The sequence below is a fragment of the Giraffa tippelskirchi genome, chromosome 9 (assembly GCF_054371585.1).
Source record: "Giraffa tippelskirchi isolate mGirTip1 chromosome 9, T2T-mGirTip1v1.2.pri, whole genome shotgun sequence".
Taxonomy (NCBI): Eukaryota; Metazoa; Chordata; class Mammalia; order Artiodactyla; family Giraffidae; genus Giraffa; species Giraffa tippelskirchi.
In genome coordinates this window covers 11,925,156-11,948,182 of record NC_137283.1, presented here as the reverse complement: position 1 = coordinate 11,948,182, position 23,027 = coordinate 11,925,156, and the positions used below count along the sequence as shown (strand labels likewise).

General features: G+C 40.7%; 1 protein-coding gene across 8 annotated transcripts in view; it reads right to left on the bottom strand.

Annotated features, from left to right (window-relative positions):
- Nucleotides 1–23,027, bottom strand: part of WDR48 (WD repeat domain 48) — a 50,318-nt gene that overhangs the window by 5,011 nt on the left and 22,280 nt on the right. For 6 of the 8 annotated variants that reach the window (XM_081527451.1, XM_081527448.1, XM_081527455.1 and 3 more), the window contains 9 exons: nucleotides 17,486–17,710; nucleotides 15,734–15,808; nucleotides 12,672–12,774; nucleotides 11,761–11,858; nucleotides 7,684–7,791; nucleotides 7,273–7,369; nucleotides 5,100–5,195; nucleotides 2,878–2,983; nucleotides 1,858–1,945 (listed from right to left, as the gene is read on the bottom strand). In XM_081527451.1, coding sequence (XP_081383577.1) covers nucleotides 1,858–1,945; nucleotides 2,878–2,983; nucleotides 5,100–5,195; nucleotides 7,273–7,369; nucleotides 7,684–7,791; nucleotides 11,761–11,858; nucleotides 12,672–12,774; nucleotides 15,734–15,808; nucleotides 17,486–17,710 — 996 coding nt within the window. The remainder of the gene's footprint in view (nucleotides 1–1,857; nucleotides 1,946–2,877; nucleotides 2,984–5,099; nucleotides 5,196–7,272; nucleotides 7,370–7,683; nucleotides 7,792–11,760; nucleotides 11,859–12,671; nucleotides 12,775–15,733; nucleotides 15,809–17,485; nucleotides 17,711–23,027) is intronic. The other 2 variants (XM_081527450.1, XM_081527454.1) reach the window with 2 other exon arrangements.

Genomic DNA, 23,027 nt, shown 5'->3' with positions numbered 1-23,027 from the left:
AGAGTGGCAAGTTGAGCCAACCACCTAGATGTCCACATGATGTAAACCATACACTTAGATAAAGGATAGTTAATTGGTCATCTTTGCTTTGGGGATTAATCCTTTAAGCCTCCATGTCATATCCTGTTTGGATGTTTCCTCCAGGGAATAAGCCACAGGCCTAAAGTCAGCAATGCATCCAAGTGAGTTTCACACTCAAAGGAAGTAGAGGTTTATGGGGAGCTCAAATTTAGAGAAGACTAGAATATCCATCAGGTGTCAGACTGGTTTTAAGTTCTTGGAAGTACATGTGGGACAGAAAACAAATTTTCTAGAAGGTTCTAGAGATTAAATCTCTTTTCATGAGGCTTTAAATAGACATAAAATTGGTCAACAGCACATAACTAGAAACAGACCTATGTGTGTACAGTAATTTAGTATATGATAAAACAGCATTTCAAATTAGTAGGAAAAGTTTAGATGATTCAAGAAATTGTGTTGACACACTGGCTATCCATTTGGAGAAAGTTAGCATCTTACTTCATGCCAAACAGAATAAATTCACCAAATAGAATAAATTCTAATACATTAATGATCTAGATATAAACTATTATCATAAACATACAGAAGAGAACACAAGAAAACATTTTTGCTACTCTGGAGTGGGAATACCTAAGCAAGACATGAAACTCATGGCCATAAAGGATTAACCTGGTCATATAAAAATTAGAACTTTTTGCCTGCCAAAGGACATCATGAGCAAAGTAAAAATTCAATCGAAAGGCAAGAGAATGGTCAAAGGGTTAATATTCAATATGAAGAACTATCACAAGTCAATAAGACAAATAACCCAAAAGAAAGTCAAATAACCCAAAAGACAAATAACCCAATAGAGTAAAGAATACAAACAGGCAATTTACAAAAGAAATAAAAACGGCCACTATGAAAAGATGCTTAACCTCATCGTAAGTTAAAAAAAAATTAAAACAATGAGATAATATGTCTATCTTTCAGCAAAGATTCTAAGTTATCCAGCATTGGTGAGGGTGTGGGGTACTGGGCACTCACACACTGTTGGTGAGAGTGTAAACTGGTATACCCTTGGTGGAGTGCAATTTGGCAGTATCTATTGAAATTTAAAATGTGCATACCCTTTGATCCAGCAATTCCACTTCTAGGAATTTATCCTAAAAAGTACACAAAGATATATATACAAGGATGTTCACCGAAGCATTGTTTGTAACAGAAAACACTGGGTACAACCTAAATGTCCATTAATAGGGACTGGCTAGATAAATCATGGTACACCTATACAACAAAATACTATGCAGTCATTAAAAAGAAGTGATCCATATACTGATACGAAAAAATGTCCAAAATATATTGTTAAGTGAAAAACAAAACAAAACAAAAAAACACACCCAAGTTGTAGAACAGTACAGAACAGCAGATTCTGTGCAAAATAAAATGATCTATATATGGATCACATATAGCTAGACACACATATATAGACACAAATAATATATACTTGTGTATGCACAGAAAAAGGTACTGAAGGCTTTGCGTTAAGCTATTAATATTTACTACCTCTGGGAAGAATAGAAGTGAATGGAAGGGAGTGCTTGGGAAAAAGATGGGAATTTCACCTTATTCATTTATCATTTTCTTTGATAAGCACATTTTATATATTAAAAATAAAGATAGAAAGAGACATAAATAATTATAATATTTCTCTGCAGCTTTGGAACTGCACAGAAGCAGAAGAGGATTCCACTTGGCAGTCTAGTTTCAATGAAAGATTATACAATCCAATACAGTTGATTTTCTTCATGATTTGGAAAAAAATAAGAGGACAAAGTGGGAGTGGAGGACACTTACATCCACAGTGATGTCAATTACCCATTGTGGCACCGTCTCATTAAGAAGCATGGACTCGGTCTCACCCCCAGAATCTCGGCAGAGCAGCCTAAACATAATCCATCATGTAGTAAGTGACAAAACAAGCAGAGATCCCAGTATCACTGTCAGTAAATGTTAGAGGGAGGGGTCTTATAGAGTTCACTCAGGATAACCCCCAATTGGCAACTGAGGAAATAAAGCAGAAGGCAGGCAGAATGACTCATTCTGCTAAGAGTGAAAGCAAGCCGTAAAACTCAGGCTCCCAGATTCCGAGGCCAGACATGCACTACAGCTGCCTGTTGGGGTTCCTGGGTGAGGACAGGAAGCTGGGTGTAGGCAAGGCACTTGAAGTCGCCCACCAGTGCTATGGTGCATGGCACTCCACACACAATATGGGGTCAGGATGTTTTCAGTAACCACACTCTCAGGAAATCACCATCAAGGAAAAGAATTCTGCTCTCAAGGGCAAGACAAATAGTGTTCTTACTTCTGGCCCATGGCTTTCTCCCATGACATTTCCTGGGCCTTGGCTGGCAACTTGGAGGTGAAGCCAGTCTAGCACTTGCCCGCAGGCCCTCATGAAGGCCTGCCTTGCACCTCAGGTCGAGCCACTGTTGGGCACGACAGTTCCCAGGAGCAGCCCAGTCCATCTCCCCTGGCCCGGTCTGAGGGAAGTTATCTACTCAGATATTGTCCCGGGGGTGGGGACTTCTGGTGAAGTCATCTGTCCTCTCACCCTGGCCGTCTTGCTGGTTAAGTGAGAAAAAGCATTTCCTGCCAAAACCACTAAGAAGATGCCTTGAGGCAAGGTATCAACCTCATTTTATCACTAGAGGCTCAGCTCTCAATTAAGATGGGATCTAATAGCATCAGACACTTAACTATTTCAGGGAGGTGAAAAAGCAAAACCCAGACACCCCTAGAAATTAACAATAGACATTTGCTTGAATCAAAACTTCAGGGCAAACAGGATGCACTCTTAGCCCTTCTTACCCATACCTGAAGAGGGTGCGACCTCCAGCTTCACCAAAGATCACAGGGGTGTGTGGGGGCACTTGAAAGTAGCCATTGCCTTTCTGTACTCGGTTCTCCTGCTCCCCATTTACTAGGAAAAGATATACATGGCGTAAGTATCCAGAGTCAGTGCTAACAACACAGATTCTAAACATTTTGTTTCCATAGGACCCAACCATTGCAAGATTTTTTAAGTCAAAAAGTCCTGTAAGTCAGCCAGAGATGGAAATAAAGGTAAAAAACAAAGTTAAGTTCCTGAAAATAAGAAATACAGCAATGTGTGACATACCTCATGAGAAATGATTACATTTTAGAGGAGATTAATGTTTGAGATTTAAAACAAAAACATAACCATCTACTTCAGCCACAGGGAAGTCTAGAACAGTCTCTTTATAAACTATCATCTGCTCTTTTCTTTGGTGCTGGTGGGGTGGGGATTGGTAAAACACCAAGCACAGAGAAATTGGTGTCAGGAAAAAAAATTTATATTTAATGGCAGCCACAACTAATGGTATTAGTGGAAAACAAAAATCTCAAAGACGTCATAAACTCATTTTTATTGCTCTCTGCAGACTTCATTTTAGTCAGATTTCATTTCAGTCAGCTCTCTGCAGCTGATGCCCCTCAAGTGCCAGTTTGTTCATAACCACTTTCTGAAGGAATCTGGAAGCAATCTCACCCTCTGCAACCCAACAGCGCTCTCAGAACTCTGATCACGCAATGCAGATGTAAGCGGCGCTTTGTCCAACCAGAATGTCAGTCCCTGAATGGAGGGATCCATGCCCATCTATCTCTAGTATCCTCACTTACAACTCACTATAGGCCTCTGAATACTTGAGCTGCCCACCACGTATAACCTAAGCAGCTTGAGTGTCCACTGCGTGATGTGTAGGTCCAGCAGGATTACCAGACAGGTAGAGTGTGCCATGTCCTGAGCTTGGCTTGGTCCTGCCCTGCCTTCACTATGCCGATTGGATTTTAAGGATGATTTGGCATTTCCTGTGACTTATTGTTTACTCCCCCAACCAAAGTCTGCCTTCAAGAGGTGCTGACTGTAGCCCTTTGTTTTGATTACTTAGTCTTTATTGGCTCCTTGGGCCTCCAAGGGCACCCTGTCAGGTTACAGATGTAGAAAGACAAGTCAAGAACAGGAAACGGCATGCCCACAGCTGCATAGCTGATAAAATGGCAGAGCCCATACCAGAACCTAGCTTTCTCGACCCTCTGTGAACAGATCCTCCCACTGACTCTGGCTCACAGTTCACCGTGCACTTCAGAAGGGGAATGAAGTGAGCCAGGTGACAGAAGGAGCGCCACCGTGTGTGGGGTCAGGGACATCAGGACACTGACTTACAGAGAGGCATGTCATCCTTGCAAAACAGACTTAAACTCCAAAAATTATTTGGGATGAATCAGTCAGCCACACCCAAGTCTCTGGCAGAAGGTCTTCATCACTGCTGACCACCACAAACAGGCAATCTTCAGAGAATTTTTAGCAGAGCAAGTCCTCAGTGGGTGGGACTCAAGGTTATGTGTCAGCTGTGATATTTTAAGTTTTTTCCCCTCCTTTCTTTAATCAGACTGAGCCAAACTCATATGTTCCAAATTCTCCTGTGCTGCACAGTGAGTTGTCGCCACTGCCTGTGGCACACACAGCTTCCGAATGTCCTCAATGACATTAATTCTTTACACATACTCACTCACTTACCCTGACACTTCTGAGTTGGGAGTTGATTTTTTGAGCCAATATCAGGTAGATCATCAGACTAGGGAATATCTACATTTCAGGCCAATGTGAAGCATGCCTCACGAGGACAAACCTGGCTTTCCAATGTAGCTAAATAGCTAGCTTTGGAGGTAAATCCAGCAGGTCCACAGACACCTTGAGAAATACCTTTAGAATAAACCTGCTAAGCTGCCTACTTTTAAGGACAAAGGGCACCTGGATGCACTGGACTGATTCTATGTACCTTATGTAGTCTCATCACCTGAAAGTTCTTTGATATCTCAGTTAAGACTGGATGGATATTCTTTAGCATGTAGAAGGGAGGGCAATAAATTGGGCACATCACAACTATTTACTATGGCCTACTTTTAAGCAAATGCTTAAAAAAAATTTTTTTTTTAAATTCTCAGGATAACAATCCAAATATCCTTAACTTCAGAGTAATTTTAAAACGAATTATCCTAAATATAAAAATACAAACCATGGTTTACTTCATTTTCTTCTTCATCTATTGGATTCACATGTGTCCTAGGCCAATATTCTAGGAGTGCCTGGAGTAAAAGTCCTCCTAAGTTCACTGCAAAAGAGTCAATTAAAAAAGAAAAAAAACAGAAAAGAGAAACATTAGTTTTAACTTAAAAATAGAGGGAAAGAAACAAAAATGAAAAGTTTCCACATATTCTGATGTTACATTCTTAACCCAATGCCAAGGATGTCTAAAAGCAAGACTATGTATTTCATAAAGTCTACTTAAAATTTCATCTTACAATGTTTAAAGCAGTGATAATATCAAGCAAACAGATATTCTATTTGGTTGTTCAGATACAGCCATTCTTTGAAAATGAATAAACAACAACAGAAATTGTATTCTTTAAAGGGCTATTTCCATATAAAGCCACTATATTTTGTATATATATCAGTTATTTCTACAGGCTACATTCTTAGAAGAATACTGATCAACGATATAATTAATATGTAATAGACTCTTATGAAGATAAGTCTCTTCTCAACATACACAAAAATTAACTCAACAAGGATTAAAGAGATGAATGTAAGACTTGAAACCATTAACACTCCAAGAAGAAAACACAGGCAATAAGCTTGCTGACAATGATCTTGGTGGATGATTTTTTTGGATCTTACACCAAAAGCAAAGGCAATGAAGGCAAAAGTAAGTGGAACTATATCAAACTAATAAGCTTTTACAGAGCAAAGGAAATCATGAACAAAATGAAAAGGCAACCTACTGAATAGGAGAAAATATTTGCAAATTATTTATCTGAAATGGGTTAATATCCAAAATATATAAAAAATTCATACAACTCAATAGCAAAAAAATGGAAAAATCTGACTAAAAATATGGGCAGAAGAGCTGAATAGACATTTTTCCAAAGAAGACATACAGATGGCCAACAGGTACATGAAAACATGCTCAATATCACTAATCACCAGGGAAAAGCAAATCAAAACCACAATGAGATATCACCTCACACCTGTCAGAATGGCTGTTGATCAAAAAGATGATAAATAACAAATGTCTGAGAGTGTGAGGAGAAAAAGGAACCCCTGTGCACTACTGGTGGGAAGGGAAGCTGGTGCAGACGCCGTGGAAAACACCGCGGTGGCTCCTCAGAAACAGAGCTCTCCCACCTAGTATCCCACTGCTGAGTGCTTATCCGAAGGGAAGGAGAGCACTGCTTCAAAAAGACACGTGCACCCCCATGTTCACTGCAGCATTATTTACAGAAAGCCTCACTGTCCATTGACGGATGAATGGATACAGAAAATGTGATATACACACAAAGAAATACTGTTCAGTCATAAAGAAAATGAAGTCTTGCCTTTTGTGACAACAAGGATGAACCCTGAAGGCCTTACGGTTAAGTGAAATATGTCAGACACAGACTAATGCCATATCATCTCACTTACATGTGGAATCTGAAACCAAAAAAGCAAAAAAACCCAGAGCTCACAGAAACAGAGAACAGACTGGTGGTTGCCAGATGTTGGGGGGTAGGAGTAATGGAATGGGCAAAATGGGTGAAGGGAGTCAAAACGTATGAACTCCCAGTTATAGCATATATTCGTCATGGGGCTGTGACATACAGCATGGCGACTATATTGACTAATACTGTCTTGCATATTTGAAAGTTGCTAAGCGAGTAGATTAACAAGTCTCAAGAGAAAAAACTTTCTATACATGGCGACAGATGTTAACTATTAACTAGATTTATTGTTGTGATTATTTTGCAATATATACAAATACTGAATCATTATCCTGTACATCTGAAACCAACACATGATATGTCAGTTATACTTCAATAAATCTTTTTTTTAATTGGAGGGGGAAAAACTGTTTCCTAGTTTCACTTATCCTTACCTAACAGATTTCCAGAATGCTTTAAGGGTAGAGAGTATGCTGCATGTTTAATTGTTAAAGCCAAGTCATACATTGTGACAAAACTCAAGATCCCAAAACACTTTAAATGGAATATTTTCCATTTCCATATGAGAGAATATAGATTTCTTGAAAAATAATTTTTTAAAAACCCAAATATTGTTTAAAAAACAAAAAAGTTAAGCATATAGCAAAAAACCAGCACAGACTACCTACTCTTTTGGAAGGAGGTGGGGAAGGAAGGACACAAACTCACGTTTTGGATCCGACCCATCGGGGCTGCTGAAGCCAGCATCTTTTGCAGAAACCCAAGCAGCAAAGCAGTCACTCTCATCCAAAGTAATTGTCAGCATCTGTCAAAAGAGAAAAATTGTTTAGTGGCATTCTATTTGAATACATTCTTCAAGTAAGTCTCTAAAATTCTTATTTATTTGCACTATTTGACTAGAGTGCTAAGCCACAGATTCAGAATCAAAAAATGTGTTTCCTGTAATTCAATGCAACTATAATTTAATATACTGGGATATGAAAAGGCATTTAAACTGCATAAAATCTTCTCCTTTCAAACTTAAAAACACAGGACTCCAAAACTAATAATACTTAATTCTCAGCTATATGAGAAATTTTCAACTATCCCAAATTGCACAGATATCAACTGCTAACTTACCCCTGTTTTTAAGTCTACTGAGAACCAATTTGGTACATATACCATCTTAAATCTTTTCTTAATTTCATCTTCAAAATCCACTTTGCCCAAATCTTCAACTTTACATGCCTATACATCAAAAAGAAAGTACGATAATTATTAAGTGGTCAATTGATTTGACTCTGACTTAGCTACTCAAAATTTTACACATTTGCCTAAATAAAATGGAGATTAAAATATGTTTCAGAAAGAATGTCATCAAACATTTTTATCTTAAAGTGTTTACCTTTAAATAACTACCTCCTAGTAAAATTTTAAATTAAAGAACCACAAAATACTCTTTTTTTGGAAACTGTAATTTAATTTTGCTGATATTGATATAACATACCACCACACTTACCTGTAACCAATGTCAAATGAAGGGAAAAAAAAAATCTTGAAGGAACAAAAAACAGTTTGTAAGCACTTTAAGAGAACTATGAAGCTACCATCAGATAACAGGTATAATATAGGCAGCAATCTTAAGTTTCTCCTTCTTGACCATTATAATCTTTCTCATTCATTCCCTAAATACCTATGCTCCCCAAAAGTATGTTCCAAACTTCTGGTGTCATGGAGCATTTCCAATCAGCTCATCTCAATTCTGAACCACAAGACAGAATGCTCCCTCTACCCCTTCTTCCTAACAGCAACCTGGCTTGTTCCTGAGGGTCCCATCGCACCAGGCATCTTCTCAAAGGGTGCCTCGGTGTCTTCTATATCCCATAATTCCCTAATGGCATATAGAGACCATCATTCTACCGTGACTGTGTAAAAACTCTTTCTTTGAACAGTAAACTGTACCCTCTTTTCCTCACTGCCATCTAGTAACCTCTGTGGTTACTGTCCCTCAATCACTGGCAACTAGAGCCTGGCTCAATGTCTTGCAACCCTTCTTGCGATCTTGCTTGTTTCCTGGACAACATCAACATTCACGTGGACAACACACAGGTAGGCCACCGCAGCCTCTGAAATCCTTGACAGTATTCCTACTATAAATGGGATAGGTACTCATGCCACCTGGAATTTGTTTCCACACTCAATTTCCCACGACATCTTTGTTAAATCTCTACTTTCCTCCTATCTCTGACCTTGCCAACACCACCTCTCACTGCCCTCACCACATGACTCTGACCTCTACTCCTTAAAAAAAGAGAAGCCTCAACAAAATCCCCTTAACTTTCTGCTACTGTTCTTCCTGGTGCAAGGAAAAAGGTATCCCTTCTTGCTGGACCTGGACCGCCTCATCTCTTGCTTCTTGGGGGCCTTGTACCACCATCATGTACCCTCTCATGACTCTACTGGCTTTTCCCCATAAACGGTGAACCATGATCAAATTTCTCCCATCTTAAAACTACCTTAACATCAAAACAAAACCCTCCCGTGACCTTTTCATCTCTAAATCTTCTCCAGTCACTGCCTCCTCTGCCTATCTCACCAGTCAAATATCACCAAAGATTGTCTCTATTCAAATTCTGTTTCTTCACCTCCCAAACACTACTCAACCCACTCCATCTGGCAGAAACTGTTCTTCCCAGACACCATCCTCTTCATTGACTAGATCCACATGCATACTCCATTCTGTTATCGCATGCAAACTCGCAGCAGGCTAGCTCAGCTTACCACAAGCTCCTTTCTGAGACAATTAGTCCTTGAGCTGCCACTGGCTCTGAGCGTTCTTACCCCGTTTTATTATACATCTTTTTGACTTCTTTTTCTAAAAATTCTTGAAATGGAGATGATTTGGTTTCTTCCATTTTCAGTATAGATGTATCTCTTGGAAACTGACCTTCTCATGGATCCAATTATAATCCACAGATGATGACAGCTGAGCCCATTTCTCCAGCCCAGATTTCTCATCCATACATTAGGTTGTACAGCTCTCTGCTCAGCAAACACCTCTACCCAGACATCCCACATAAACTCAAATCTGTTACCTTTCTCAGCATGTTCCTTTCCCCCAATAACCCTTTTTCCTCTTATGTTCCCTGTAACACTTTCAAACTAATCCAGAAGCCAAGCACTAATCTCTGTTCCTTCCTTTTCTTCCTGTGTAGTCGCTCAGTCGTGTCTGACTCTTTGCAACCCTATGGACTGAAGCCTGCCAGGCTCCTCTGTCCATGGGACTTTTCAGGCAAGAATATTGGAGTGGGTTGCCATTTCCTCCTCTAGGTGATCTTCCTGACCCAGGGATTGAACCTGCACCTCTGTGTCTCCTGCACTGCGGGTGGATTCTTTACCCACTGAGCCATCGAGAAAGCATCACTCTCATCCACAGGCCTAAATATCTAATTATTCTTTTTTTTTTTTTTTTACCCCCGCTTGTTCCCACCCTACTCCAGAGGAATATGATATTTCACTGTATTGGTGCAACAACCTCGTAACTATAATCTGTCAGTCATTACAATAAATACTTCTCAAACAGCCCCTTAATATTACCAAGAAATAGGTAAGACCCAGATTTTAGGAATAAAGACAAAGGTAAGAATATTCTAGAGATCATTTGGCTGGCAGGTGGCAGAGCCAAGGTCAGAATGCAGCTCTGTTCAACTCTGAGCTTATGGTCCTAAAAGCACTCCTGACTTCCGTATCTTTGTTTAATGTCATGTCTATTTTGCCTGATCACTTGATCTTAAAACCTCAAGGTCTAATATCTGGATATGGGACACTGTCAGGGACACAAAAATGCCAATGATGGTGCATGTCAGCGTAGTGCCCCATCTGAGTAGAAGTACGTCCCATTTAGACAGCAGCACTCTACCAGGACTTCAGCTAGTTAGACAGTTTTCCTGCTCTAAACTCATCTAAGAATCTTTAGTAAGTGCTAAAAAAACTGGCCAAGTCTGGAGCCTACAATTCATGACTTTGTGGGAAATGAATCTCACTTTTCATCCTTCAACCCCTACTATGCCTTTATATTCACTCAGGTCTCCAATTATACAAAACTGCTCACCTGGCCCTGAATGAGCACTTTCCTCTTTTGTGTCCTCGTTCTTCACTCCACCCTCCTAAAATGCTCTCCCACAATCTATCTGCTGGAATCCTTTAAGGCCCTGCTCAAATGATTTCTCCATGTGAAGTTCTCCGGATTTTTCCAGTTGTAAGTAACCACCTTTGTTTGTAGGCCATCCTGTGTTCTGCTGTCTCTCCAACCAGAAGGGATCATTTTTCATCATTTATGACCCTCAACACAGTTCTCTGCCCTGTGTTGAACTGAACATTCACTTAATCCAGAAATATTTGTAGAACAAATAAATATACCAACAACACTAAGAAGGGCCATTTGTCAGGATCCTAAAAGCAAGGTTTTCTATTTGTCTATAAATTCTTCAGTGCCACTTAGAATGTGGCCGAACAGCTTAATACATCTCAATTATCCAAGAAGTCACTGTAACATGACTCAAAGTCCTAACCGATGCCCACAGTGACGGCTATAAATCCTAAGAAACGGCCAAAATTATTCTGTGTACTCCAGTGGTTCTCAACCTAGGGTGATTTTGCATCCTTCTTCTTCCTCCCTCCCTCTAAACATCTGGCAATGTCTAGAGACATTTTTGGTTGTCACAACTGAAATGGGGGATGGGGATGACGGTGGTTACTGGCATCTGCTGAGTAGAGGCTACAGGATGCTCCTAAGCACCCTACAATGCACAGGACAGATCCTCCTTCCCAGTCCTGCAACAGATTTATTGGGCCCCAAATGCCAAGAGCATCAAAGGATGTGGAACTCTGAAGTATTCATTTTCAGGGAAGGCAGCATAACACAGTTGGTAATACACTAAACAGAGAAAATGGTTCCATTCAAATTCTGGGTACTTAAAAAGATAAACTATAAAAAAAAAAAAGATAAACTATGGCCTTATCTAATACTCACATAAGAATATATACCCCAAAATAAGGCTGCACTTAAATCTTCATTTATATATTTATTACCTTGGTTATTTTATATACACACACAAACACACACAAACAACATACACACATATACATACAGACTACAATAAAAAAACAAAGGGATACAGAATCCAGTAAACTATATTAAATTACAAAGATACTCACCTTCAATACATCCCAATATGCCACATTATTATTGGTGTCTTTGGTTAATATGTGTCTCTTATCATTAAGAATGTGACACTGAATGATACTAGCACCCCCTAAAGGGAGAAATCCACACAATCAGTAAAACAATCCTACATTTAAATTCACAGCACAGCAATAATTTTAAGTGATATGTAACAAAGTGTAAATCATAGTAGCCCCCAGAAAGGAGAAGGTAAATCAAAAGGCCATATAGTGATGTCTAAGGCAATTTAAAGCTAACCAAAGAAAAACTGTCTGATTTTAAGAAAAGACTCTTTATTCACGTCAAGGGACTACTAGTGGAAAACTGTTAAAGAGCAAACACCTTAACAATTTTTTTACCCACTGGGAAAAGTCCAAATGGTGACAGGACATCTCTGAATTAGTTCCATCTCTTACTAACGTTTGCTTCCTATCTTCCTTCTCTTTTATGCCTCCTGAACGGACATCCTATCCTAATGGTAGCGGCATGGGCATCTAACTAAAACACATGATTCAATACTCTAGTCCCAAACTCTGACCTTGAAATCAGAGCCACCACTTCCAGTTGTAGCATGTAGAACCCAGACGCCAGATGTGACCCATTCTGGCTTGTGCCAAAAGACAACATTGTATCTTTTACAGAGTGGCTGTTGGCTTCACCAATACCATGATTATTAGTCTAATGCTTGGCAAAAAGATGAATTCAAGAAAGCCCAATTTTTAAAGTCACTAAAGAGCATTTTAAAAATATTTTTTCTTTTATTAAAAATAAGTCAATATATGATTAGCCTTTTCTTGACATCAGAATTACATTTAAAGGAAAGTCATTTCCTTTATTTTTATCAATCTCTTAGTGACTATGATTAACCTCAAAAGGTACAATACCTCCCAATATCCTTACTTACCTTTAATAACTTGGTCAGGTTGTGTACAAAGGGGTGTTATAGGATTTGTACAGTCATTGTCATAATCTCCAGAGGCTCTAAAATTATGAATTCCCTTCAATGTCTAAAGGAATAAAATTCATTATTTAATCATTTTATGCTTTATAAGCTTTTCAATAGGTTTAAAGTGGCAAGAAAAACAAAGAGCAAATGAGAAAAACTCAACAATAACATCAACCGAAAAATACTTAGACACAAAGTACAATTATCTACTGTGATTAAAAAAATACAAAACAAAAATTAAGAAGGGAATGTTGTCTTTTTGGAGAGAACACTAGGCACTCTTCTGGGTAAAGCTATGTTGATCTCAAATTTGCACAAAGAAATTTAGACAAGATATATATGTTTTTTTTTGCAAGTACAAAGAAAGACCACTTGATGGTGCTGGGAAAACTGGTCAACCACTTGTAAAAGAATGAACCTAGAACACTTCCTAACACCATACACAAAAATAAACTCAAAATGGATTAAAGATCTAAACGTAAGACCAGAAACTATAAAACTCCTAGAGGAAAACATAGGCAAAACACCCTCCGACATAAATCACAGCAGGATCCTCCATGACCCACCTCCCAGAATATCGGAAATAAAAGCAAAAATAAACAAATGGGACCTAATTAAAATTAAAAGCTTTTGCACAACAAAGCAAACTATAAGCAAGGTGAAAAGACAGCCTTCAGAATGGGAGAAAATAATAGCAAATGAAGCAACAGACAAACAATTAATCTCAAAAATATACAAGCAACTCCTGCAGCTGAATTCCAGAAAAATAAACGACTCAATCAAAAACTGGGCCAAAGAACTAAACAGACATTTCTCCAAAGAAGACATACAGATGGCTAACAAACACATGAAAAGATGCTCAACATCACTCATTATTAGAGAAATGCAAATCAAAACCACAATGAGGTACCATTTCACACCAGTCAGAATGGCTGCTATCCAAAAGACTACAAGCAATAAATGCTGGAGAGGGTGTGGAGAAAAGGGAACCCTCTTACACTGTTGGTGGGAATGCAAACTAGTACAGCCACTATGGAGAACAGTGTGGAGATTCCTTAAAAAACTGGGAATAGAACTGCCATATGACCCAGCAATCCCACTGCTGGGCATATACACCGAGGAAACCAGAATTGAAAGAGACGTGTGTACCCCAATGTTCATCGCAGCACTGTTTACAATTAGCCAGGACATGGAAGCAACCTAGATGTCCATCAGCAGACGAATGGATAAGGAAGCTGTGGTACATATACACAATGGAATATTACTCAGCCATTAAAAAAAATACATTTGAATCGGTTCTATTGAGATGGATGAAACTGGAGCCCATTATACAGAGTGAAGTAAGCCAGAAAGAAAAACAACAATACGGTATACTAATGCATATATATGGAATTTGAAAGATGGTAACAATAACCCTATATGCGAGACAGAATAAGAGACACAGATGCATAGGACAGTCTTATGGACTCTGAGGGAGAAGGTGAGGGTGGGACGTTCTGGGAGAATAGCATTGAAACATGTATATTGTCATATGTGAAACAGAACACCATTCCATGTTCAATGCATGAGACAAAGGCTCAGGACTGGGGCAATGGGATGACCCAGAGGGATGGGATGGGGAGGGAGGTGGGAGGGGGGGTCCAGGAAGGGGAACACATGTAAACCCATGGCTGATTCATGTCAATGTATGGCAAAAACCACTACAATATTGTAAAGTAATTAGCTCCCAACTAAAATTAAAAAAAAAAAAAAAAAAAAGAAAGACCACTTGACCCACATATAAAGTAAGAATAAAGGCAAACACTTAATCTTTTGCTACCCACAAACAGTCTGGTAAGCGAGAAAATGGAAATATTAATTCTTAACTTAAAACTTAACTATTTATTCTTAAATCTTAATTAAAAGTACTTTTTTTTACTTCACTCTGCTTACCCTTTATTTTGATCCCTGTTCTTTATGCTATGAAGCAAAAGGAAATGAATTTGAAAAAACAATTCCGCTTTCTCTGATGTTTAGAAAAACAGAATTCTAATGAGCTTCCCCGCTGCGCTGGTACTTGGACTGCCTCTTTTCAAACACACTTTCATAAGGTCAGAAGCTGTAGTCATCTTTACTGGTTTTCTCAGGGCACAGTGCCTATGCTCAGCACATTAAATGTGTATCTTGGCTCCTGACAAAGAAGTCAGAAACTGTATTTTGACTATGACCTTAATTTTTATACAATCCTTAGGATCACACCTGCATTCACAAGGGCCTTCAGATATTTGCCACTGTCTAAACTTTGGATTTTTGTCCTGCTACTGAAAGTCATGGCATCCGGTCCCATCACTTCATGCCAAATAGATGGGGAAACAATGGAAACAGTGACAGACTTTATTTTCTTGGGCTTCAAAATCACTGCAGATGGTGACTGCAGCCATGAAATTAAAAGACGCTTGCTCCTTGGAAGGAAAGTTATGACCAACCTAGACAGCATATTAAAAAGCAGAGACATTACTTTGCCGACAAAGGTCTGTCTAGTCAAGGCTATGGTTTTTCCAGTAGTGATATATGGATGTGAGGGTTGGACCATAAAGAAAGCTGAGCGCCGAAGAATTGATGCTTTTGAACTGTGGTGTTGGAGAAGACTCTTGAGAGTCCCTTCAGATCAAACCAGTCCATCCTAAAAGAAATCAGTCCTGAACATTCATTGGAAGGACTGTTGCTGAAGCTGAAGCTCCAATACTTTGGCCACCTGATGCGAAGACCTGACTCCTTAGAAAAGACCCTGAAGCTGGGGAAGATTGAAGGCAAGAAGAGACAGGGACGACAGAGGATGAGATGGTTGGATGGCATCACTGACTCGATGGATACGAGTCTGAGTAAGCTCCGGGAGTTGGTGATGGACAGGGAAGCCTGGCGTGCTGCAGTCCATGGGGTCACAAAGAGTCAGACATGACTGAGTGACTGAATTGACTGAGAGTCAGGCTCACACTGAGCATTTGGTACTTTGCCAGCATTTGGTACAGTGGCTCACTTACCCATTTATTCACTGTAGACTTTGTTGTTGCAACCCAAATTGCAGGAGGGGGGTCAGCTGATCTGTCAAGTTCCATCTGAAACAAAGCACAAAAATACCGCTGTATGGAATGTTGACTCTTCCGAACTGCCAGGACCAGCTAAACAATATTAAATATCAACTCCTTCATTCAACACTGTATGGTGATGATACCACAGGCATGTGTTAAAAGCCAGGGATGCAGAGAAGAATGAAAGAGTCTCTCTGATAATGGAACTTAGAGCCCTATATAAATGGAATGGGGTGACATCTTACTAAACACAAGGGCTTCAAGTTTTAAGTGTGGTTAATTTAAGGGTTCTAAATGGGTATAGTGAAAAGGATGACTTACCGTCCCTTTCTGGTTTTACCACTCTTTTGTTTTTATGTTCTTAATAACAAGAAAATAAGTTTCTTTTTTCTTTGGAAATGATTGTAGCAAGAAACAAAATAACCATTCTAACAAGGCAGCAAAAGTAAAAAGTACTCATGCAATGCACCATGCCTACTCCACACCCAGGAACAGAACTGTACAATGGGAACAGTTTACTGTGTCCTCCTGTATTTTTAAAATACTGCACATATAAAAATAAATATACACCTATGTACACATTATGCAAAAGAAGTGATTTGCCCACTATTTTTCGTGCACCAGGAAACTGCAGGTTTGCAGACATGAGGACAGGGCTGAAACACTGGCAACCAGGAACCCTCTTTAGTTCAAAGTGATGCTCCTTATGTTTATGCCTATGCTAAATACTTCTCGTCTTTTTCTCCACAGCCCAGAGATCCTGGCAGCTGCAGGACTTGTAGTGCAGAGTTTCTCCTCCACACCTGTCTCTCCCCATCAGCGTGCTTCCTGCACACATGCTGTGTCTGTATGATTTTGGCCTCAACTCTCTTGCTTCTCTAAAGGATCACGGCTTTTGTCCATTAGGCTGTGCCATCTGCTCTGAAGAACTGTGCTTGGCCAGTATTATGTGGGCTCTTAGGCCACAGGCATCCTCTCAAGTGTCTCATTTGACCTGTATTCTCTGTTTCAGCTCTTCCTCCTATACTGTGGACTGAGTGTCAGATGTCACTTAGTTTTGTAGATGATGGGTATTTGAAGTTCTGTTTCCTGCTTTCCTTGTTTTCAGATGATCTCTGAGAAGGGGTTGGTAGCGGGGCAAGTGCTGTCTTTATGCCTCCATTTTAAACCTGGAAATCGCCTCACCATTGTTTTAATGTGCAATTCTGTGAATATCAGTGAGACGGAACATCTTGTCAATGATGACTGGCCATTTTTTTAGGCTAGGCTTCACTTTTAGTAGATGTCAGTATGGACAGCTTCTCAAGTACCCACCTCCCAGGACTATTGTGAGGCAGTGATGGTTTGCAATTTGAACCTGCCTCTCCCCCTTCTTCAGGAGCACTCTTCCACAGCCCCCACTTGGCACAGTGGACACATTTCTGCTTTGCTGTCTGCTCACAGACACCTGACCTCCTCTTATTCCTCCTCTAAGGGCAGGTCAGGAGAGCCAGCAGAGCTCAGGAGCGCCGTGGGTCAGCTCACAGGAGTCGCCACTGCGACAGTCGTCCATCCCTGATGTCCCCAGGAGGTCACCGTCTCCTCTGCGGGCGGCTAAGAAGTATCTTTTTTACAACCGAACAGGTGACTCAGGTTTTAATATTGATTTTGATGTATTTGGCTAGAGCATGTAACAATCTAATAAAACTAAAACATATGACATACCTTGAGAACTGGCGCTTTTTCTTCACAAATTAGCACCCGAATATCAGGGTTTCTTAGGTCTGTACAATAAATCTTCCTGTCCCTTCCTCCAGAATACACGTGTGTGAAGGCGTCATTGACCTGCAGAGCCCACACACCTTCATCATGCACTCGGTACGTTGCTATACATCTCTGCTGGCCAAGGGACCAAAGGCGGATTGTCCCATCTGAACTGCCGGAAAGGCACTGGGAATAGAGAAAGCTAAGGTTAGAAACCTGCGAAAAAAGATCCTGCTTTCTAGTGCTCTGCTCTTGGCTTCTCTCCTGACTCTATACTGTCAAAACATATCTCTAATAACCTGCATTCCTGCCTCTGATAAAAGACTTCTGATAAGCATGCATCACAGGCTGGGATGACCAAAGGCAACAATACAGGCTCAAGTAGGGAACCCTCTGAGGAAAACGTCCTTGGTACCTGGCCACCTGCAGCATCACCATCCTGTGTCTCATTCCACACCTAATGAGGCAGAACCTCTGGTGGGGGCCAGCAATCTGTGTTTCGACATGCTCTCCAGGTCATTCTGTCTGGTACGCCAAGTCTGACAAGCACTGCACTAGCCCAGAGCCCTGGGTCACATCTCTGTTTTGTCCTCTCCCTCACTGCTCTGGATTCATGATGACTTGCCAGGTCTCCTGGATTTTACTGACAAGAGTTAAATGCAAAATCCAGCTTGCCACTCACTCTGTGTGAGCGTGGCTACTTTCCATATGAGCCTCAAGTTCAACACCCATTAATACAAAATGTAAACCCGCACCATTCAGAGTCAACACTGGCGATTCTGAAGGCTCAACTACATGTAAGTTGCTGGCACTCAAATCAGAGCTGAGCATACGGAGTGTGACAGAGACAGGGAGGACCAGCCACCCCACACTTGCATTCGGCATGCCTGATGTTCTCCACCACTTACTGTGCTGACCCGAGGAAAGGCAGAAAAACTGATTTCTTTGGGGAAAAAATAGCCCTGAGGAGAAAGCAACTGCTGGTGCTGGCATATGAAATCAAGCAGGCAAAGAACTTCCAAGAAGAGAAGAGAGTTGTGGGCTGGGAGACCTGGATAGTGTTTGAACAGGTGAGGCCTTCAGGAATACTAAGGATTAACTGGCCTGCTCTGTGACTTCAAAGGCTTTCAGAACTCTGGACATGTTTAATTAAACAAACATTGTACTAACAGACTCCCCCATAAGCTGTCAGGAGCATCAGTGTTTTACTCATTGATTATAACTAGTTCACAAGAGAACCAAGAGACTAACCAGTAAAGACGATGTCAGCAGTTAAGATTGTAAGGAAACTTTCATCACGTGTGTAGGAGCACTGTGGTAGTGTAATGGGGAGCAGGCAGGGAGGAGTCCCCCATTCCAGGATGAGATGCTTCGCTGAGGTGGCAAAGCTGTTAGTAAAGCTTTGATCACTTAGCTCCTAGCCCACTTATCTACAGGGAATAAGGTCTGACAACTTTAGGATAAGGAAGGCAAAGATGATGGGTTGGAAGTCCTCACAGGCTGGGTAACTTACAACAGTAAAGAGGTAAATCCCAAACCCAGAATACACAGCTGAAGGCAGCTGAGGAAATACAGAGTATATTAGAGTTCTACATCAACCTGGATATAGAATACATAATCTTTGATAGTAATCAGTATTCCAAGACTGTTAAAAAGCAGGCCCCCAAATAGACAGCAATCACTTTTAAAGCACCAAGTTGGCAAATGAGTTTGTAGTATTTGGTAGTATGGTTAGAAGATGTGCCTATTTTACAGGAATTCTAGTGCCTGATGTCTTTTAGGACCTAGAGGGTTCATCCAAACTCTTCCCACTGACCCCAACCTTCCACTAGATAAACATGAAGACCTCTTCATTACGAGGTGGCTTCTGGGACTAGGACAGAATTCCCCAAATGGTTCTGCTAAGTCAGACTCAGGGTATCAGATCCTGTGGCCTGATCAGGTGCTCTGTGCTTCTGCCAATAGAGACGAGAAGCGCCAGTGAACTGGGGCAAGACTGCTGTTGACCAACACACAGTGTTTCTGGGATGGTCACTTACACATAGCGGTAACTGCCAACAGAGAACAGCCCAGTGGGCAAGTCAGGGGCGAGGAGTGGCCTGCTGCTCAAAGAGCCCCTGGGCCAGTAAGTTAGATTCAGCAAGATTTGTATGAGCAAGGGAAATCCCGTGAGCGACACACAAGGACGTGACTGACTCAGAACAAGACGGCAGCTTGCCCCAACCTCCTCAAGCAACTGACTGAGCAAGTACAAGGAATGAAAAGTCAGCTGGCTTGGCCCAGGAATGTTGACACCAATCAAAACAACTGCAGTGATGAGAGACCTCAAATAGTAAGATTTGCTAACCATCCTACCACAACAAAGGAAGTGAGGCAACAGGCTCACGTATAGTAGGCCAATAGGATTCATTGGCCTACCATACGTATCTCATCACAAGTCCCTGACTTACAATGCCACCAGAGACCCTGCACAAGAAGTTGCAGGGCAACTCTACAGAATTTAAAACATACTCTGGTCCAGTAACCAATAACTGTCTCTTCCGCTTTGCAAGAGTTCAAAAATCAGTAAGTAAACATTTCTTTTCCCTTCTCTCTTGTCACCAGATAAGTGGCTACTATAGGTGTTTTCTTGATCAGTTCCCTAATATAAAGATGTCATGTTGTTGGTGGCTAAATTTACATTTAGTTTCTCATTGCCAATAAGGAAAATGGATAAAGGGAGAAGCAGAGGAGAAAAAGTACCTGCTTAATTATGCACCCTAAGGCAGAGAGTAAAGTAGTACCATATCACTGTCTGTGCTTTCAATAAGGGAAGATGATTTGAGGTGAAGTGCATTTATAACCATATATAAGAAAGACTTCCTCAGTGATCAATGCAAAGGAATAGAGGAAAACAAGAGAATGGGAAAGACTAGAGATCTCTTCAAGAAAATTAGAGTTACCAAGCAAACATTTCATGCAAAGATGGGCACAATAAAGGGCAGAAATGGTAAGGACCTAACAAAAGCAGAAGACATTAAGAAGAGGTGGCAAGAATACACAGAAGAACTGTACAAAAAAGATCTTCATGACCCAGAAAATCATGATGGTGTGATCACTCACCTAGAGCCAGACATCCTGGAATGTGAAGTCAAATGGGCCTTAGAAAGCATCACTACGAACAAAGCTAGTGGAGGTGATGGAATTCCAGTTGAGCTATTTCAAATCCTAAAAGATGACGCTGTAAAAGTGCTGCATTCAATATGCCAGGAAATTTGGAAAACTCAGCAGTGGCCTCAGGACTGGAAAAGGTCAGTTTTCATTCTAATCCCAAAGAAAGGCAATGCCAAAGAATGCTCAAACTGCCGCACAACTGCACTCATCTCACACGCTAGTAAAGTAATGCTCAAAATTCTCCAAGCCAGGCTTCAACAGTATGTGAACTGTGAACTTCCAGATGTTCAAGGTGGATTTAGAAAAGGTAGAGGAACCAGAGGTCAAATTGTCAACATCTGCTGGATCATCGAAAAAGCAAGAGAGTGCCAGGAAAACATCTATTTCCACTTTATTGACTTTTCCCAAAGCCTTTGACTGTGTGGATCACAACAAACTGGAAAATTCTTAAAGAGATGGGAATACTAGACCACCTGACCTGCCTCCTGAGAAATCTGTATGCAGGTCAGGAAGCAACAGTTAGAAATGGACATGGAATAATAGACTGGTTCCAAATAGGGAAAAGAGTACGTCAAGGCTGTATACTGTCACCTTGCTTATTTAACTTATATGCAGAGTACATCATGAGAAACACTGGGCTGGATGAAGCATAAGCTGGAATGAAGATTACCAGGAGAAATATCAATGACTTCAGATATGCAAATGACATCACCCTTATGGCAGAAAGCAAAGAACTGAAGAGCCTCTTGATGAAAGTGAAAGAGGAGAGTGAAAAAATTGGCTTAAAACTCAACATTCAGAAAACTAAGTTCATGGCTTCTGGTCCCATCACTTCATGGGAAATAGATGAAGAAACAATGGAAACAGTGACAGACTTTATTTTCTTGGGCTCCAAAATCACTGCAGATAGTGACTGCAGCCATGAAATTAGAAGACGCTTGCTCCTTGGAAGAAAAGCTATGACAAACCTAGACAGCATATTAAAAAGCAGAGATATTACTTTACCAACAAAGGTCCATCTAGTCAAAGCTATGGTTTTTCCAGTAGTCATATATGGATGTGAGAGTTGGACTATAAAGAAAGCTGAGTGCCGAAGAATTGATGCTTTTGAACTGTGGTGTTGGAGGAGACTCGAGAGTCCCTTGGACTGCAAGGAGATCCAACCAGTCCATTCTAAAGGAAATCAGTCCTGAATATTCATTGTAAGGACTAATGCTGAAGCTGAAACTCCAATACTTTGGCCACCTGATGCAAAGAACTGATTCATTTGAAAAGACCCTGATGCTGGAAAAGATTGAAGGTGTGAGGAGAAGGGGACGACAGAGGATGAGATGGTTGGATGGCATCACCGATGTGACAGACATGAGTTTGAGCAAACTCCGGGAGTTGGTGATGGACAAGGAAGCCTGGCATGCTGCAGTCCATGCGGTTGCAAAGAGTCGGACACAACCGAGCAACTGAACTGAACTGCTGCTATTTATATCATCTTAGGTAAAAGCACATTCATAATTATCTACAGAGGAAACAAGGCATGGAGTGAAGTAGAAAGGAGGAGATTTCAGAAAGTCCACCAGGCCCACAGCCCCCTCTGAAAAACCCTTTGCTCTACTGTCTCTAGTTAAGGGCAGTCCCATGGAGACCATATGATCCAGTTTGATCCTGGACAAAGCTAACAGAAGAAGGCCTGGACAGTCATATCAAGTGCAACCTAGCAGCTACTGCAGAAAAGTGAGGAGCTGACTGCATTGGGCTTTTTAGATTCACGTGAAAATGCTACTACAAAGAAACTCGCGTCCTAGAAAATGCCACAGTTTGCACACAAGAACATACCTATTATTTCTACTTTTCTCACCAACTATACTAACTAAATATTATGATTCCCACTTTGCAGATGAGAAAACTAAGGACAGGTAAAGAAGAGTTCTCTGCTCAAGGCTACACAATACATGAGTATCAAGATCCTTCCATGTCTCCAAAGACCTCTATGGGCATCTTCAAGCCTCTCTACCTGGTTCTGAAAAAATTATTTCCTTCCCTTGGTCAGTTTTTCAACTTTCCTTTCACCTTTGGAAACAAAGGCTTCTCTAATTCATGGATGAGGCAACCTCCCTGATGTTATTTCACAGGAATAACGGACTGATGGTGTTTCTCATCCTGTCACATTGGTACTCTCCCTTTTCCAACCCCATCACAATCAATTCCAATGATCCCTGCCTATGAAAAGGCAGCAGTACCCGGAAGAGGCGTGTCATAACATAAAATGGTGCTCAGTTTTTGTTTTTCACTGTCTGCATTGATGACAGGTCATTTTTCTATTGCTATAGAACAGATAGAATTGTGATTTACAATT